The sequence below is a fragment of the Schistocerca americana genome, chromosome 1, assembly GCF_021461395.2.
Source record: "Schistocerca americana isolate TAMUIC-IGC-003095 chromosome 1, iqSchAmer2.1, whole genome shotgun sequence".
Lineage (NCBI taxonomy): Eukaryota > Metazoa > Arthropoda > Insecta > Orthoptera > Acrididae > Schistocerca > Schistocerca americana.
In genome coordinates this window covers 418,030,254-418,049,224 of record NC_060119.1, presented here as the reverse complement: position 1 = coordinate 418,049,224, position 18,971 = coordinate 418,030,254, and the positions used below count along the sequence as shown (strand labels likewise).

Sequence of the window (18,971 nt, the reverse complement as noted above, 5' to 3'; positions counted from 1 at the left end):
CTGATACTGTGACGGTATGTGTGCATCTGCACTATGCTGCCACCTACAGGCCATTCTGCACACTGTTTGTAGTACGCTTACCAAATTACAGGATAACAGCGCGAAATTTCGTTTTGTTATTACAAATTTAAAGTTTTCATGTCACTCACCCTCGTACATCACAAGCCACACACTGATAATTTCTCCCAAACCAGAAGACTACCTCTGAGGCAATAGTATACTGCAACTGTAGCAAAAGTCTAATAATCGTTAACTACGCTCACAAAGAAAATATACTAGGCATCAAAGCCTACATTGTATGTACAGGTAACAGTGGCTTTCGTCTGATCAAGTTTCCTTGTGCATTAGGAAGATCTGAAGTTGCTGGCAAGAAATGCTCAGCAATGAAACAAGAAATATTTTAAAATATTTATTTATAAATTACGAGTAACGAAGATAACAGTCTATAAATAATGATACAAAGACAACAAAATAAATTACAGTTGGTAAAATTGTCTTACTATACAGCATGGTTTCACTGTTTGAGATCACTTTCTGTGTTTGAAAACGTCCATATCTGCAACTACCAAACATTATCATAGAAAACGAGAACAGAATTTATGTTGTGGAATTGTAAAAATAAAATAAAATAAAAAATACATAAAAATGCATAAATATATTAAGTGTCCTAAATAATTGTCTTCTTTGGGATAACAAGCAACAAGAATATGATCGAAGCAATCCTGTTTCTGTTAGATAATTAATCTGAGTGAGAATATGTCGATGAAGTTTGTAAGTAGGTTGTTTAGGTTTTTATGTTGGTAACGTCACGTAGCGCTCTGTATTAAAATCACTGGCTGTGCTGTGTGTAGTCTGTGACTGGTTGGCATTGTTGGAATATTCGCTATTGTAGTGTTGGGCAGTTGGATGTGAACAGCGCGTAGCGTTGCGCAGTTGGAGGTGAGCCGGCAGCAGTGGTGGATGTGGGGAGAGAGATGGAAGAGTTTTGAGAGTGGACGATCTGGACGTGTGACCATCAGAAAAACGAAATTTGTAAGACTGGATGTGATGAACTGATATATATATTATGACTTCTGAACACTGTTAAGGTAAATACATTGTTTGTTCTCTATCAAAATCTGTCATTAGCTAACTATGCCTATCAGTAGTTAGTGCCTTCAGTAATTAGAATCCTTTATCTAGCTGGCAGCAGCTGGCAGCTGTATTGCAGCAGTTCGAATAACGAAGATTTTTGTGAGGTAAGTGATTCATGAAAGGTATAGGTTAATGTTAGTCACGGCCATTCTTTTAGGGATTACTGAAAGTCAGATTGCGTTACACTAAAAATATTGTGTGTCAGTATAGTGATGATCAGAATAAGTAAAGAGAGAAATGTTTGAATACATTCAGTTTTGCTCAGCTGTTTGAAAATCAAATAACGTAGGGGGTTTACCAGCAAATTAATTCATAAATTTTTCTATGGGGAGGTTTCAAGTTTAATCGTTGAAAGTAGGCCATGAAAGGTATGGGAATGGAGGGTAACTTATTTTGTTACTAAGTAGAATGGTATATTGTGTCAGATGATACACCAGTTGTTATCAGTAATACAGTTTCACATAATTTGAAATGAATCACATGCTTTTCAATTATAACCCTTTCTAGTTCTGGCGATTTTCAGTTGGCATCCATATTGCTTTAGCACATTCTATTATTCACAGAATCGATTTTATTAAAAATTACTGGATCTACTAGTCGGCATAATCAGTTCCTCAGTCCATTCCGTGCATGTAGATCACGCAACACGAATGAATTTCATTTTCTCCATTAATGATAATTAGTTGTCAATTTTGTGTCTTTTAAACAAAAAAGATACTGACTTGGGAAAAGTTAGTAGTGAAATTACAGTATCTTAAAAATGATTGGGCGGAATGGCATGAAAACAGATCCTGCCTCTGAGTTAACATAACATAAGGTGTAATATCGCTGATAGTCGTCGTATTAATGTGCATATTAGTATCTGGGATTTCATGTACTTCACCTGCAGGCACGCAGTCGAATAATGGACAGGTGATAGTGATACAGTGCGATGCGGTGTAGGATGTGTACATGACATTAAGGCCGAATGGTGTTGAGTATCCAGGTGAGGAAGGAGGAGACGCGGGTGTAGACTCCGGGGTAGCCCTCCATGCCGCACTCGCGGGGGCCGAACGAGACGACGCCGACGAGGACAGCCCTGGGCGGCCGGCCCTCGACGGCCATGAGCGGGCCGCCGCTGTCGCCGGAGCACGAGTCCTTGCCCTCCCTGCCGCCGGCGCACATCTGCGACGGCACGATGAGCCGGTTCCAGCGCGAGTACCGCTGCTGGCACGTCTGCTCGTCCACCACCGGCACACCCACGTACAGCTTCACTGGGCTGGAGTCACCTGCAAACCCCAAACACGCGCTTTTTAACCACTAATCAGGCATACAATAAATGTTCTAGAGAGAGAAAAATTCTTGAATGAGATTTTCACTCTGCAGCAGAGTGTGCGCTGATATGAAACTTCCTGGCAGATTAAAACTGTGTGCCGGACCGAGACTCGGGACCTTTGCCTTTCGCGGGCAAGTGCTCTACCAACTGAGCTACCAAAGCACAACTCACGCCCCGTCCTCACAGCTGTCCTCACAGCTGTCCTCACAGGCCTCACAGGCTGTGGCTAAGCCATGTCTCCGCAGTATCCTTTCTTTCAGGAGTGCTAGTTCTGCAAGGTTCGCAGGAGAGCTTCTGTAAAGTTTGGAAGGTAGGAGACGAGGTACTGGCAGAAGTGTGGTGGTGGTGGTGTGTTAGGGCTTATGGGCGCTCAACATCGAGGTCATCAGCGCCCTGACACACATTAAAAGGAACGAATGTGGACAGACCTAATAAAACTAAAGCACACACTCAAAGAAAGTAGGAAAAGAAGGAAAATTCTACATAAGAAAGTCAAATCTAAGGAAAGGGAAAACATAGCAACAGGAATGCCACAGGAAATTGTTATTGGCTGGCCACTTACATAAAATATGGGCGAGCTTGTCACACAGTGAGCAAATTAAAATCCTCTTCCTAAAATCTTTGTAAAAACATTTGACATGGCACAGAACTTTAAAACTTTAACCACATTTGTCCGAGTGTTGCCTAAAAGAGATAGCAGGTCCGCTGGCAAGTCAACCGCGGCCCGCTGGCCAGAAAATAAAACGCAATCCAATAAAACGTGGCGCACAGTGACCTGGACGCCGCAAGCGCCACACATTGGAGGGTCCTCTCGGCGGAGCAGGAAGCCATGCGTCATAGGGCTGTGCCCTATTCGAAGCCGAGTCAGGAGAACCTCGTCCCGTCGATGGGGCTGAAAGGAAGTAGCTCAGTTGGTAGAGGACTTGCCGGCGTAAGGCAAAGGTCCCGAGTTCGAGTCTCGGTCCGGCACACAGTTTTAATCTGCCAGGAAGTTTCAGAAAAATTCTTTTCATAAATCGTCATGGTTTTAGAGAGCATTATTCAGCTTGATCCTTTCTCACATAATATCCTGTGAACCACAAATGAAGGGGAACAAGTAGTTTCCAAACTGCTAGATTTCCAGAAAGCAGTTGTACAGCGCCCCACTGTAGACTGTTATGGAAGATCGGAGCATACGAAGTAGGTTCCTCGATATGTGAATGGTTCGAAGACTTAAGGAAAAAAACACAGTACATTTTCCTGGACGCGTGTGTTCGTCAGTAACAACGACACCATCAAGATTGCCAAAGGCAAATGCAACGGGACCAGCCTGACGGATAGAGTGAGCAGCAATCCGTGATCGTTCGCTGATGACACTGCAGGGTAAAGTAAAGTGCTGTCTACTGACCGTTGGAAGCTACAGCACGATTCTTTGGGTGTGACAGATGGCATATTGTTTTAAATGTACAAAAATGTAAGCTAATCCGGATGAGCAGGAAAATTAATCTTGTAATGTTCGACTACGGCATTAGTGGAGTTTGCTTGGAAGTCACGCCACGTCATTTAAATACCTAAGCGTAATGTTGCAAAGCGATATGAAATGGAACAAGCACATAAGAACAATAGTAGAGAAGACGAGTAGACGCTTTGCTTTATTGGGAGAATTTTCAGAAAGGAGATAGAGTATAGAACACTCGTGTGACCCATTCTCGAGTATTGCTTGAGTGTTTGGGATTCTCAACAAGTCAGATTACAGGAAGAAATCGAAGCAACTGAGATGCATTCTGCTAGATTTGTAACTGGTAGGTTCCATCATCGTCACACAGAAATGTTCTGTGATCTGAGTTGAGTCCCTGGAGGAAAGACTGCGTTCTTTGTGCAACATGCTATTTGAAAATTTCAGTGCCCTCATTTACAAACGACACTAGCATGATTTTATAGCCGCCTAATACATTTTGCATTAACACTGTGAAAACTGGGTAAGAGAAATTACAGTTTGTAAGAAAACATACCGACAGCCATATTCCCTCGCACCATTTGCGGGCGGAATAGAAAAGGGAATGACTAGTAATGGTACAAGATGTCCTCCGCGACGCACCATATAATGGCATGGGGAGTATTTATATAGATGTAGATATGCTAAGCCCTATTTGGCTGCCTTCAGTGTATGTATGTAGATGTCGATATGGGGCTGGAATAAGGTTTTCTTGGTGAAGAGGATGCAGAATGTTATCTCTGATGATGAGTCACCGACAGATGTAGACTTTAACTTGAAGTGTGCTCCAGGAAGTGTGTTAGGAGCCTTGCTGCTATTTTTTTCTCTTAATGACGTGGCAGACAATATCAATAGTAAAACAAGACGTTTAGCAGATGACCTAAAATGAAATATTGTTTGGAAAACTCAGCACAAGTTTCCAAACAGATGTTATGCTTAAGGCTTTCACCACACAATAACAATTTCAAAGGTTCTCTAGTGTTGTACTGGATAGTTTTGTAGAAACTGCACAGTATTTATACCAGATGACACATGAATATGACGAACAGCTGCATCACATAAATATCGTGCAGCTCCAACGACATTACCCAACACAATGGCTGAGAGTGTTTCAAGCACTATAGCAAGTCTTCCTAATATTTTAATGAGGTGCAAAGATTATTATCTTACTTTAAATGTACAATTGTGCAACAGGTGAAGTGCAAAACGTTAATATCTCTTCACAATAATACCAGTGAGTCACGGCAAAGACAAGGTCAGACAATCACAGCATGCACAGAGGCTTGTAAGCAGTCGTCCTTTCTGTCCTCCAAACGTGAATAGACAGGTAAGAAACATTAATAGGCGGAACAATTGGAAATACCCGCTATCACACATTTCACAGTTGTTTGCATAGATGTAGAAGTAGACATTAAATAGTGTACATTATTTGGAATGTAGTTACAGATGGCACAAAGAAATACACATTATAGAAGTAAGACGTGAAATACCTATAAAGCTTTGAAATCTGGCTCTGGAGAAGAATGGAGGAAATTGAACAAGTAGAGAGAACACGGAAGTTTTCGAAATAAAAACAAAAGCTCTCCTGAAGTAAATCAGAAACAAAAAACAAAATCTATTGGATGTATTCTAAAGAAAAACCATCTCCAGAAAATATCAGAAATTGTCATTGAAAGGAAAGCAGAAGATAAAAAAAACCAGATGTAGTAACAGATGTGTTATACTGATAGATTTAAAGAGAGCAATATTCCAGGAAGAACTACACAAAACTGCAAGGAACTGAATTTTGTACGAGACTAAGTTCAGATGAAATCAGTCTTTGTAGAATATTTATGGATCATAATGATCCTTAGTAGTACCAGAAAAATATGCCAGAAACTGGTTAGCATATTTATTTGTCTTGCCTCCTGAACTAATTTTTTGTGTCCATTCAGATGTACGAAGATCACCTCTTATCATGAGGAGCAGTAACAACATAACATAAAACATACAGTGGGAGCATTTAGGAAGGAACCTTCAGCCACAAAGTGATTAGAAAATCCATGTATTACTTATGGTTTTGTCAGAAACAGCCTAGGACAGACAAACTAGTTTCTGCAGTATAAATCATACCTAGGATTCCAAGTATGAAGTGAAATGCTCCTACATAGCCAAACCACAGCATTGTTCTTTCTGACTGAGTTGGCACGAAACCTAAAATGGTAGGTTTTACGATCTCCTTAGATACTTCAGTGGCATTTTCTGTCTTAGGAGAAGCGATTCCAGATAATAATGTGTACACTGAAGCACTAACTTACTCAGAGACTCTACCCGTTACATGAAAAGTAGTGGTTCTATGTGACAACGGCATGTTATTTTGCGTAAAATACAAGCACTAAGCTTCGCCGCCATTGCAACTATTACATAAACGTAAGATAGACAGAGCAAATACAAGTAACTAAGCTTAGAGAGAAATACAAAAACTCTTAGTGCACGAATAGCCCTTCATAAGAAAACATGCATGTTATCATATGTGCTTCACTTCCTTTATGACATTGCTTTGTTATGAAAAAGTTTTTCCAGATCTTTGGTTTTACTATCCAAGTGCCTTCAGAGCTAGTGAAAACAAATAATTAAACGACAATGTCTGCCAAACATCATGAAATGAAAATGCTGTATTAACGAAAGCTGAAAATATGTATTAAGTGAGTATGCTAATTTCTAAACGGCGTTCATGAGTCGACTCAGTGGACACCAGAACCTAAGTGGCAGGCAGACGTTTGATTCCAAGTACTGCCAAGGATTTTTCCTGACAATGGGACTAGAACAGAGTGCACTCAGCCTTGTAAGCACGACTAAAGAGCCACATTGATGAGATGTAGTGGTCCTGGTTCAGAAAATTACCGCGCGAGAGGCGTGTTAACGAAAAGATTTCCCTCAATAACGTTGAAGTAACGCCATCGATAGGTACATGACACTGCATTCTGTTAGAATCGCTTAAGTATATATTAAAATTTTGGAAATTTGTGGTAAGTTCCTCGGGAACCAAACTGCTTAGGTCATCGGTTCCTAGGCATACACACTACTTAATCTAACTTTAACTAACTCACGCTAAGGACAACACATACACCCTTGCCCGAGACAGGGCTCGAACCTCCGACGGGTCCCCCTACGGGTTCGGGGGTAAGAATAGGCCCACGGTATTCCTGCCTGTCGTAAGAGGCGACTAAAAGGAGTCTCAAACGTTTCGGCCTTATGTGATGGTCCCCTCCCGGGTTTGACCTCCATCTTTCTAAATTCTTCCGAAGAGCGAGCCAATTGGGGAAGGGCGCCTTACTTGGTGCATTGTGCCCATTTTGCATTGAGAACTTTCGCCAGTTTATTCGTCGTTGCATTGCAGTCCTGCCCGCTCTCCATCTCTTGGGCATGGATACGTCCCTGCGTGCACTTTCTGCCAAGCAATGTCCAGGGCCACTTTCTGCACTGACGGCGACCATGGACTACACGTCACCTGAAATCCAGCACGGTAGCCAGTCCGTTGTGGTGGGGCTGCCATGTACCCTGTTGGTTGTAGCCCCCTGACAACACGGGGATCGCTCTACTGATGCCTGCACGTATGTCAAGGAGTAGATGCCCATCTCCTTGGGCATCAGGACTCCCGGCAATGGCCATCCTGCCAGGTGGCCTTTGCTGTGGGGAGGGCCCTTGGTTGGAGTGGGTGACATCAGAGTGGATGACACGCAATGAATTATGGCACATCTTCCCTTACTGGTGGCCAGTCACCAGCAGTCTCTAAGCGTTCCAAAGCACACTTTAAGGCTAATGTGTATGACCCCAAATCTTTCCCCTCCCTGGCCACACCATGGGAGGAACGAAAGGCTATGACTGACAGTGAAAGGTATTCGCCCCGGTATCTCGTCTGTTCCAGAGCTGACAGGGAATCCTTTGTGTCTGTGAAGCCTCAGTTCTTTGCAGAACATTTAGAGGGCAAGTTCGGGGAGGTGGAGGGCTTGTCCAAAATGCGATCAGGGTCAGTCTTAATAAAAACAGCATCCTCTGCCCAGTCACGAGCCTTGCTCGCTTGTACGAAGCTGGGGGATGTTTCTGTTATTATCACCCCACATAAAAGCTTAAATATCGTCCAGGGCATTATTTTTCACAGAGATCTTCTTTTACAGTCCGATGACGAGCTGCCCACCATCTTAGAGCGACGAGGTGTCCTTTGCATCCACCGGGGTCCGGGGGATCACCAAGTTGCCACCGGTCCCTTCATCTTGGCCTTCGAGGGTGACACATTACCTGAGAAGGTCAAGGTGATGGTGTTCCATTGTGATGTCAAGCCATATATCCCTCTCCCGATGCAGTGCTTCAAGTGTTGGAAGTTCGGCATATGTCTTCTCACTGCGCTTCCACTGTCATCTGTCGCGGTTGTGGTAGACCATCCCATCCTGATATTCCATGTGCCCCATGTCCTATCTGTGTCAACTGCGGGGAGCACCATCCCCCTTGCTCGACGGACTGTGAAATTCTCCAGAAGGAGCGGAAAATAATGGAATACAAGACCCTGGATAGGCTGACCTACACTGAGGCTAAGCATAAGTTTGAACGACTGCATCCAGTACACATGACGTCCACTTATGCCACCACTGTCACTCCTGCTACAGTTCCCATTGTTGCACCACCCACCGTCAGCCCTCAAAGCCAAAGGACCGCACCTGCCCCCTTGATGGTACGGGGTGCTACACTCCCTGTTGCTCCTGCTCTATCTACTTCAGGAGCAACACCCCCCCCCCCAACCATCGGGGACATCAGTTCCCGCTTCCAGCCGGAGGAGGAGGAGGAGGAGGAGGAGATGGAGGAGGAGGAGATTATTGTTTAACGTCCCGTCGACAACGAGGTCATTAGAGACAGCGCAAGCTCGGGTGAGAGATGGATGAGGACGGAAATCGGCCGTGCCCTTTCAAAGGAACCATCCCGGCATTTGCCTGAAGCGATTTAGGGAAATCATGGAAAACCTAAATCAGGATGGCTGGAGACGGGATTGAAACGTTGTCCTCCCGAATGTGAGTCCAGTGTGCTAACCACTGCGCCACCTAGCCGGAGAAGCGTAAGTCTTCTTCGGCTCCTCTCGCCAGGAAGGGGTCCGTTGGGGACCTCCCTTCACAAGTTCCGACCGGTAAAAAAGCGGACACCCGCAAGTGGCTCAAACAACCACCGGTCCCTGGTCGTAGGGCCTCACGGTCGTCGTCTGTCCCTGAGACTGACACAGTGAGGCCCTCCCAGCCTGAACCACCGAAGGCACAGCGAGATAAGCTGAAAAAGAAAAAGGTACCCAAGAGTCCCGACATTGCAGTGGCACCCGTCCCACCGCTTCCTACAAGCTCAGTGTCTGAGGACGAGGTCGAGATTCTGGCGTCTGCTGAAGACCTGGATCTCGCCCATCCCTCAGACGCCATGGATGTCACTCGTGCGGGTACTGAATCGGTGGCAGTGAGTGAACAAGTGGCGTAAATTCCCTTCCCAGTCTCTTCACGCCTTTCTCAGCCATGGACAATAACATCCTCCAGTGGGACTGCAGCGGTTTCTTCCGACAACTGATCAGCCTTCACCCTTTCTTCTGCATTGTTTGGTTTCCAGCAATGCAAACCCCCACCCTCTGTGGCTATCGGGGTTATTATAAGAACTGGGCAGCTTATGAAAGGGTGTCTGGTGGCGTCAGTATCTATGTCCTTCACTCTCTGCACAGCGAGTCTGTCCCTCTATGAACACCTTTGGAGGCTGTCGCTGTTTGGGTGTGGACGCCACAGGCTATTACCATCTGCAGTCTTTACCTTCCACCGGATGGTGATGTCGTGCAGCATGTCCTGGCTGCGCTGATAGCCCAATTGCCGCCACCTTTCTTGTTACTAGGCGACTTCAACGTCCATAATCCTCTGTGGGGTGGGGCAGTGGCTACAGGTCGAGGTGCCACCATTGAGCATTTATTGGCACAGCTAGATCTTTCCATTTTAAATGGTGGTGCCGTCACTCACTTCAGCATGGCGCATGGCACGTACTCCGCCATCGACCTTTCGATCTGCAGCCTCAGCCTCTTACCTTCTGTCCAATGGAGAGTGCAAGACGACCTGTGTGGTAGTGACCACTTTCTGTCACTGCCACAGCGTCACTCTTCTGGGCACCCTAGCAGATGGGCTATGAATAAGGCTGACTGGGACTTGTTCTCCTCCATTGCCGCTGTTGAGCTTCTCTCTAATGACGCCATTGATGCGGTGGTTCACTCAGTCACCACCGGCATCGTTACTGCCGCAGAATTTTCCATTCCCCATTCTTCTGGGTCCCCTCGGCGGAGGACTGTGCCTTGGTGGTCGCCTGAGATCGCTGAGGCGATTAAAGATCGCCGGCGGGAGCTACAGCGTCACAAGTGACATCCCTCCATTGAACACCTCATCACCTTTAAACGGCTGCATGCGCGGGCCTGCCACCTTATCCACCAACGCAAGCAGGAGTGCTGGGAGTAGTATGTGTCCACCATTGGCCTCCATGTCTCTCCATCGCAGGTCTGGGCCAAGATCCGACGCCTCTATGGCTATCGGACCCATGTCAGCATCCCTGCGCTCTCACTGAATGGAGCAATTTGTACAGACTCCAACGAAATTGCCAACAGCTTGGCAGAGCATTTTGCTCTGAGTTCCGCTTCTTCCAAATACCCACTGGCCTTCCACTCCATTAAAGAGCGGATGGAACTACGGCGCCTTTCTTTTCCCACCCACCATCCTGAATCCTACAATGTTCCGTTCAGTGAAGGGGAATTTCACAGTGCCCTCGCCGCTTGTCCTGACACCGCTCCTGGGCCAGATCGCATCCACTGTCAGATGCTGAAACACTTTTCAGTGGACTGCCAGCGACGACTCCTCGATCTTTACAACCGTATTTGGGTTGAGGGTGAGTTCCGCCGCAATGGCGGGAAAGTATTGTTATCGCCATTTTGAAAACTGGCAAGAACGCATTGGAGGTGGACAGCTACCGTCCCATTAGCCTCACCAACGTTCTTTGCAAGTTGCTTGAATGGGTGGTTAGCCGGCGGTTGAATTGGCTCCGTCTCAGGGTGGGTTTCGTAAAGGCCGCTCCGCCGCCGACAATCTGGTGAGCCTGGAGTCAGCCGTCCGTACTGCCTTTGCCCGCCGTCAGCATCTGGTCGCTGTCTTTTTCGACATGCGGAAGGCGTACGATACGACATGGCGTCATCACATCCTTTCTATGCTTCATGGATGGGGTCTTCGGGGTCCACTGCCGATTTTCATCCGAAATTTTCTGTCGCATCGAACCTTCCGCGTGGAGGTCCTGGCCTCATATAGTTCCTCCCGAGTCCAGGAGAACGGGGTACCATAGGGATCTGTCCTCAGTGTCTGCCTGTTTTTAATTGCAATAAATGGGCTCGCTGCAGCGGTTGGAAATTCTGTCTCCGCTTCCCTGTGTGTTGACGACTTCTGCCTCTACTATAGCTCCATTGGCATTGCAGCTGCTGAACGTCAGCTGCAGGGCGCTATCCGCAAGGTGCAGTCTTGGGCTGTAGCGCATGGTTTCCAGTTTTCAGCTGCCAAGACCTGCGTTATGCATTTCTGCCGGCGCCGAACAGTCCACCCTGAGCCGTGGCTTTATCTTGCAGGAGAACTTCTTGCTGTGGTGAAGACACATAGGTTTTGGGAGTTGTTTTTGATGCCTGGTTGACTTGGCTGCCTCATATTCGGCAGCTTAAACAGACGTGTTGGCGGCAACTAAATGCTCTGCGATGCCTGAGCCACACCAGCTGAGGCGCCGACTGATCTACCCTCTTATGGCTCTACCAGGCGTTAATCCAGTCCCGTCTGGATTATGGGAGTCTGGCTTATGGCTCAGCATCCTCATCTGCATTGCGGGTGCTGGATCCAATACTACACAGCGGGATACGACTTGCCACTGGTGCCTTCCGGACCAGCCCTGTGGACAGCATACTTGTGGAGGCAGGTTTTCCTCCACTGCGGTTGCGGCGCCAACACTTACTGGCCGCTTATGCTGCCCATGTTTTTAGCTTGCCCAGGAATCCAAATTATCGTCTTCTGTTCCTGCAATCGGTCGTCCATCTGCCAGAACGTCAGCCCCGGTCAGGTTGTACGATCGCAGTCCACATCAAAGAGCTTCTCTCCAGGCTTGGGGTTTTCCCCGTTCCACCTCCTTTCCGGGCCCCTTTGCGTACACCAAAGTCAGCTCGACTTGGCACAGGGCCCAAAGGACTCAGTCCCTCCAGAGGCCTTCCGCCGCTGCTTTTATTCCATGCTAGCGACGTATGAGGGCTCTGGCGTTGTATACACTGACGGTTCGATGGTTGCTGTTCGGGTCGGTTATGCTCTCACTCTAGGGGACCATTCTGAACAATGTTCATTGAAGACTGGCTGCAGCGTTTACACTGCTGAGCTGGTCGCCATCTTTCGTGCCCCAGAGTATATCCGCTCCTACTCAGGTGAGTCCTTCATTATCTGTAGCGATTCCCTGAGCGGTTTACGAGCTCTCGACCAGTGTTTCCCTCGTTCTCGTCTGGTGATGGCTATCCAGGCGCCCCTGCATACTCTTGCCCGTTGCAGCCGCTCTGTGGTCTTTGTGTGGACCCCCGGCCATGTCGGGATACCCAGCAATGAAAATGTTGACCGCCTGGCGAAAGCGGCCACCAGTAAACCATATCTGGACGTTGGCCTCCAGGAGACTGATTTGCGAGCCTTCTTACGCCGCAAAGTTTTTGCGGTATGGGACGCTGAATGGCGCAATCTGACCGCACCCAATAAACTCCATGCCATCAAGGAGACGACGACTCTACGGCCGTCATCCATGTGAGGCAATCGCAGAGACTCAGTTGTCCTTTGTCGTCTCCGCATTGGCCACTCCCGGCTTACTGCGCCGGGAGGACCCTCCTCTATGTCGATGCGGGGCGGCTTTGACAGTGGCCCACATTTTGTTGGCCTGCCCCCTTTTAGCTGTGGTCAGGCAACCATTTGCACTGCCTGATACGCTCCCTGCCCTTTTACAAGATGACACTGCCATGACAGGCTTAGTTTTGCGTTTTATTCGGGCAGGGGGCTTTTATCATTTGCTCTAAGTGTTTATTTTTATTTTGTGTTGATTCTAGCCTTTGGCCTACGGTTTTAGACTGAGTTTTTAATATGTTTCTCGGTGGTTGGCTATTCTTTTTTTTTATCTATGGTCGGCCAACCACCGTCTCACTCTGTGTGCTTTTAATTCGTTTTGTCTAGCCTTTGTCTCAGTTTCTCTTGTCCTGTGTCGTCTGTCATCTTTTCCATTTTTCGTTTTTACTCTGTGTTGGTGTTTTCAAGTCTTGTAACAAGGGACTGATGACCGTAGCAGTCTGGTCCCTTTAATCCCCAAAATCAACCAACCAACCTCCGATGGGGTCAGCCACGCGAACCATGGCAAGGCGCCCGAGACCGCGTGGCTACCCCGCACGGCAAGTACATATTAAATTTCATCATTTTACGTAGTAGACCTGTATGTGAGGTCATGAAATGGTTATACTGATATCTTTAAAAATTGGTAAATGTGTACAGATCTTGACAATTGAATATCAGATCTCCTAATTGACTTTACAGATTTCCAGTACCTTATAACAGTCTAAGCAGAAATTATTCACATCACATGAAGAGTAGCTAAAGAGCACCAAATGCAGAGAACAGCTGACAACAGACATATAGAATGTGAACAAATTGAATCTCTTATTTCAGGATTTATCTTTCATGTTATGGGAGAGAGAAGAAATGTAACAGCAAATGGAGAAATGGTCTTCACTGATTTTTATATAATCTAGTTTTGGTTCAGAATTGTCAAGCGCTGAAAATGTCCGAAAATACAAATAATTTTAAAGACTGATCAAATCTTCTTGTGACTCATTTTACGCTGTATAAATTATTGATCAGAAGTAATATTGCCTATAAGAAGAATTATCCTAACAATAAAGAGCTACCACGTAACCATGTCGTACTTTCAAAGAATATAAGAAACTTTTCAACAAAAGACACGTTCTAGATCAAAATTATTATATTAAATTATCTATGGAACATATACTTAATAAGAATTGTGACGGATTAGTTGTCATTGATTCACAACCCAGAAGTCTATTAGCATCATAAACACAACGATTTTCATTATATAAGAAAGCTCTTCAAGCTGATTGGACACTTGGAATTTTCAAACTAGGAGAGCGTTAGTTATCAACAAGAAGCTTTAAAAATACCACTATCATTGGAATTAAAATTCTCTTCATGAATTTAGAGAACTGAGCTTTACTCATCTGACTAGAAAAACGTACTCGTTGCCACATCTTAACAACAGTAATTTAGCAATGTATTATGAGGTCCGCTTTACTCTTAATTGTAGTATCAGTCGGAAAATGAGGAAGAGAAGAGATACAGCGAGGTTGACAATAGTTGTTGCTAATCTTGAAATCCACATTAGGACATGTACTTTCGTTATTGTTTCAGTCAAGGAACAATACTTTTGAGTTATGGTTATCTTAGCCACCCCAAAATAACAGTGTCAAGATTAAGAAGAAGATGTTACACAATGATATTGTTTCGTTATTGACAAAACATTTTCCACAGCAGTTCACAGACAGAGAGGCTTACCGTATTCGGTTGTACCCCATCCAGCCACAACAAGATTCTTCCCGATGAACGTCGCTTGTCTCATCTCAGGTGTAACCGGCAAGCAGATTGGTCTGATGAAAGCTGGAATTTACAGAAGTGGGTCTCTTTTATAAGATCTAATATAACAAAATTGGCAATAAATTGTTATCAAATATACCAGCTATGTTAAAAACAAAAACAAAATTTAGTGATTGCAGTCTCAGGGGAACAAGTATAAGCAAAAACGTGTGCCACAAAAAATAACTGCCTGTATTTACACCTCATAAAATCAAAAGTACGTAAGATCGAAATGAAAGCCATTGAGACCTAGCGAATTACAGGCGTCCAATTCACAGCTCCACACAAATGGTTCAAATGGCTCTGAGCACTATGGGACTTAGCTGACCGAAGTGGCCGTGCGGTTAAAGGCGCTGCAGTCTGGAACCGCAAGACCGCTACGGTCGCAGGTTCGAATCCTGCCTCGGGCATGGATGTTTGTGATGTCCTTAGGTTAGTTAGGTTTAACTAGTTCTAAGTTCTAGGGGACTAATGACCTCAGCAGTTGAGTCCCATAGTGCTCAGAGCCATTTGAACCATTTTTTAACTATGGGACGTAACATCTGAGGTCATCAGTCTCCTAGACTTAGAACTACTTAAACCTAACTAACCTAAGGACATCACACAAATACATTCCCGAGGCAGGATTCGAACCTACGACCGTAAGGGCAGCGCGGTTCCGCACTGAAGCGAATAGAACCGCTCCACACCCAAAATAAAGAACAAGAAGGGTACGCACAACACAACGGAGAACGCCACCCAGTGACCAAGTTTTCGGACATCCTTCACACAACTTGTCTTCAAGGGAAGTATAGTCTGAATTCATCCACGCTTGGTGACAGAGATTGATGCGTTTTCGTTTTCTCTATGGCTGGGTGGCCGTGCGGCTGGGTGGGAAGGACCAGCACTCGTATGTGGACTGTGACAGTGAGATATTTTTATTGTTGTAAATGAAGAAAACCCTCTTCACAGACCTTGAGCCACGTTGATAGATTTCGATTGGCAATAAACAGTTCAAAAGATTTTTATGGCAGGAAGGTATCTCAGTTTATCCATTTATGGAAACATACATTATACCTACCTTAAAAGTCCATAAATATATGTTCCACAGATCTAGTTGACGCTTTATTTACACACATCAAAAAAAGTTTTGCATCATCCCGGTTCCCAGAACTGAAGATAGGCGTTGACAGTGGATACAGTATCACAGACACCATCACTTTGATTGTTCGGAGATGTCACAAGACCACCCGAAGATGTAAACAACCATGCATGGGCAGCGCCTATTAGAAGGAGGGGGTCCGACAGCTCGTCAGTTCCAGTCATTCCACCATGAAGGACGTACACAGCTCGTGTTGTCTGCAGTTCAAAAGTGCCTAGACGGTCAATACCGCGGTCCGATCGTGTCCGCGTTGTTACTTTGTGCCAGAGAGGGCTCTAAACAAGGGAAGTGTCCAGGCATCTCGGAGTGAACCAAAGCGCTGTTGTTCGTACATGGAGGAGATACAGAGAGCCAGTAACTGTCGATGACATGCCTCGCTCAGGGCGCCCAAGGGCTACTACCGCAGTGGACCGTTACCTACGGATTATGGCTCGGAGGAAACCTGATAGCAACGCTACCATGTTGGAAAAATTGGAAATTTGTGGTAAGGACTATGAGACCAAACTGCTGAGGTCATCAGTCCCTAGGCTTAAGCACTACTTAATCTAACTTAAACTAACTTACGCTGAGGATAACACACACACCCATGCCCGAGGAAGGACTCGAACCTCCGACGGGAGCAGCCGCGCAAGCCGTGACAAGACGCCTAAGACTTCCCGGCTATCCCGCATGGCCAACCATGTTGAATAAAACTTTTCGTGTAGCCACAGGACGTCGTTTTACGACTCAAACTGTGCACAATAGGCTGCATGATGCGCAACTCCATTCCGGACGTCCATGGCGAGGTCCATCTTTGCAACCATGGCACCATTCAGTGCGGTACAGATGAGTCCAACGACATGCCTAAAGGACCGCTCAGGACTGCATCACATTCTCTTCACCGATGAGTGTCGTATATGCCTTCAAGCAGACAACTGTCGGAGGCGTGTTTGGGGGCAACCCTGTCAGGCTGAACGGCTTAGACACACTGCCCAGTGAGTGCAGCGAGGTGGAGGTTCCCTGCTGTTTTGGGGTGGCATTATGTGGAGCCAACGTACGCCGCTGGTGGTCATGGAAGGCGCCGTAACGACTGTACCATATGCGAATGGCATATGTGAATGGCATCCTACGACCGATAGTCCAACCATATTGGCAGCATATTGGCTAGACATTCGTCTTCATGGACGACATTTCGCGTCGCCATCCTCAACATCTTGTGAGTGACTTCCTTCAGGATAATGTCATCAAAAATGGTTCAAATGGCTCTGAGCACTATGGGACTCAACTGCTGAGGTCATTAGTCCCCTAGAACTTAGAACTAGTTAAACCTAACTAACCTAAGGACATCACACACATCCATGCCCGAGGCAGGATTCGAACCTGCGACTGTAGCGGTCTCGCGGTTCCAGACTGCAGCGCCAGAACCGCGCGGCCACTTCGGCCGGCGATAATGTCATGGCTCGACTAGAGTGGCCAGCATGTTCTCCAGACATGAACCTAAGGAAGATGCCTGGATAGATTGGAAAGGGCTGTTTATGGACGACGTAACCCACCAACCACTCTGAGGGATGTACGCCAAATCGCTGTTGAGGAGTGGGGCAATCTGGACCAACAGGTTCTTTGTGAACTTGTGGATAGTATGCCATGACTAATACAGGCACGCATCAATGCAAGAAACATGCTACTGGGTATTAGTGTGTGTACAGCAATATGGACCACCACCTCTGAAGGACTGGCTGTATGGTGATACAACAGGTAATGTGTGCTTTTCATGAGCAATAAAAAGGGTGGAAATGTTGTTTATATTGATCTCTATTCCAATTTTCTGTACAGGTTCCGAAACTCTCCGATCCGAAGTGATGCAAAACTTTTTTTGATGTGTGTACATTATTCCTCAATACATTATTAGGAAAAGTGATGGCTGAAAGTCAAAGTGCTCAACAAACGCTGTGTGAGGACGTGTCGAAGTTCTCAGCCTGCAAATAAAGATGGCGTTATTTGCAGGCTGAGAACTTCGACACATCCTCATACAGCGTTTGTTGAGCACTTTGACTTTCAGCCATCACTTTTCCTAATAATCGATCACAAATAATGTGATCAAATAATAAAGATGCAATGTTTTGGTTCCCATTACGAACAATACAGGTTTATTCTAAATGATGGACCCATTTTCCAAACTTCGTATTTATTCAAGTACAAATCCAAAATGAACGAGCTTTATGCCAATGAAAAGAGGGAGTTTAAAAGTGTTTTCATAATGTTTGATACCAATTTAATAAATTTAATAATTTTTAATTAATTAGTTTTATAATTATTTAATAATTAGAAATGTGATAAATTTTATAAATGCCCAATGTGGCCACCATTGGCTCCGTGGCCAACATCGACGCAGTAGCCAACACACGCGAAAGCGCATCTGCTGTTACTGAGTGAAGGGCAGCAATGATCCGGTTCCGCGGATCGTTCACTTTGGTTGTTAGAACCAGGACGTAAACAGCTTCCTTCACATAACCCCATAAGAAACAGTCGCAGGGTGTGACATCAGGAGACCTCGGTGGCCTGAAATGCGGAGCAGGTCCTCAAGTCCCCTGCGACCGACCCAGTGCTGAGGAAGGGAGTCAGTCAGAGGGCCTCGTACATCACGGTGGCAATGGAGTGGAGTTCCATCCTGTTGGAAAATGAAGTCCTGGGAATATTCCATAACTTGAGGTAACAGCAATTGTTCCAACATGTGCAGGTACATGATTCCCGTTAGAGTTCTTTCCGCAAAGAAAAATGGTCCATAAACCTTTTTACCGGATATGGCACAGAAAACGTTGATCTTCGGTGAGTCTATTTCATGTTGCAATGATTAATATGGATTTTCCAAACCCAATATGCGAACATTGTGTTTGTTGACTTCATCGCCAAAACTTACACGCTGTGCAAACGCGTCACCCTCCATCTTTGCTAACACAAAACCACGAAATGAGACACGCTTCTCTTTGTCATTGGGGTTGATCGCCCGCACAAGTTGTAATCGGTAGGGCTTGTACAGCAAACGCCGCCTCAGAACTTTTCATACAATTGATTGGAGTATTCCAAGTTCTCGACTCTATCTATTGGTGGACTTACTGGAACTGCGCACAAAACTTCCTTGAATACGTCGGACGCCATCCTCTGACACACGTGGTCGGCAAGTGCTTTTTTCTTTGGGCACAGTCC

General features: G+C 45.8%; 1 protein-coding gene across 1 annotated transcript in view; it reads right to left on the bottom strand.

Moving 5' to 3' along the window:
- Positions 1-1,340: 1,340 nt before the first annotated feature.
- Positions 1,341-18,971, bottom strand: part of LOC124623255 (serine protease easter-like) — an 85,420-nt gene continuing 67,789 nt past the window's right edge. Inside the window, exons 6-7 of the mRNA XM_047149024.1 lie at positions 14,570-14,671; positions 1,341-2,402 (exon numbers count right to left, since the gene is read on the bottom strand). Coding sequence (XP_047004980.1) covers positions 2,092-2,402; positions 14,570-14,671 — 413 coding nt within the window. The 3' untranslated portion in view covers positions 1,341-2,091. The remainder of the gene's footprint in view (positions 2,403-14,569; positions 14,672-18,971) is intronic.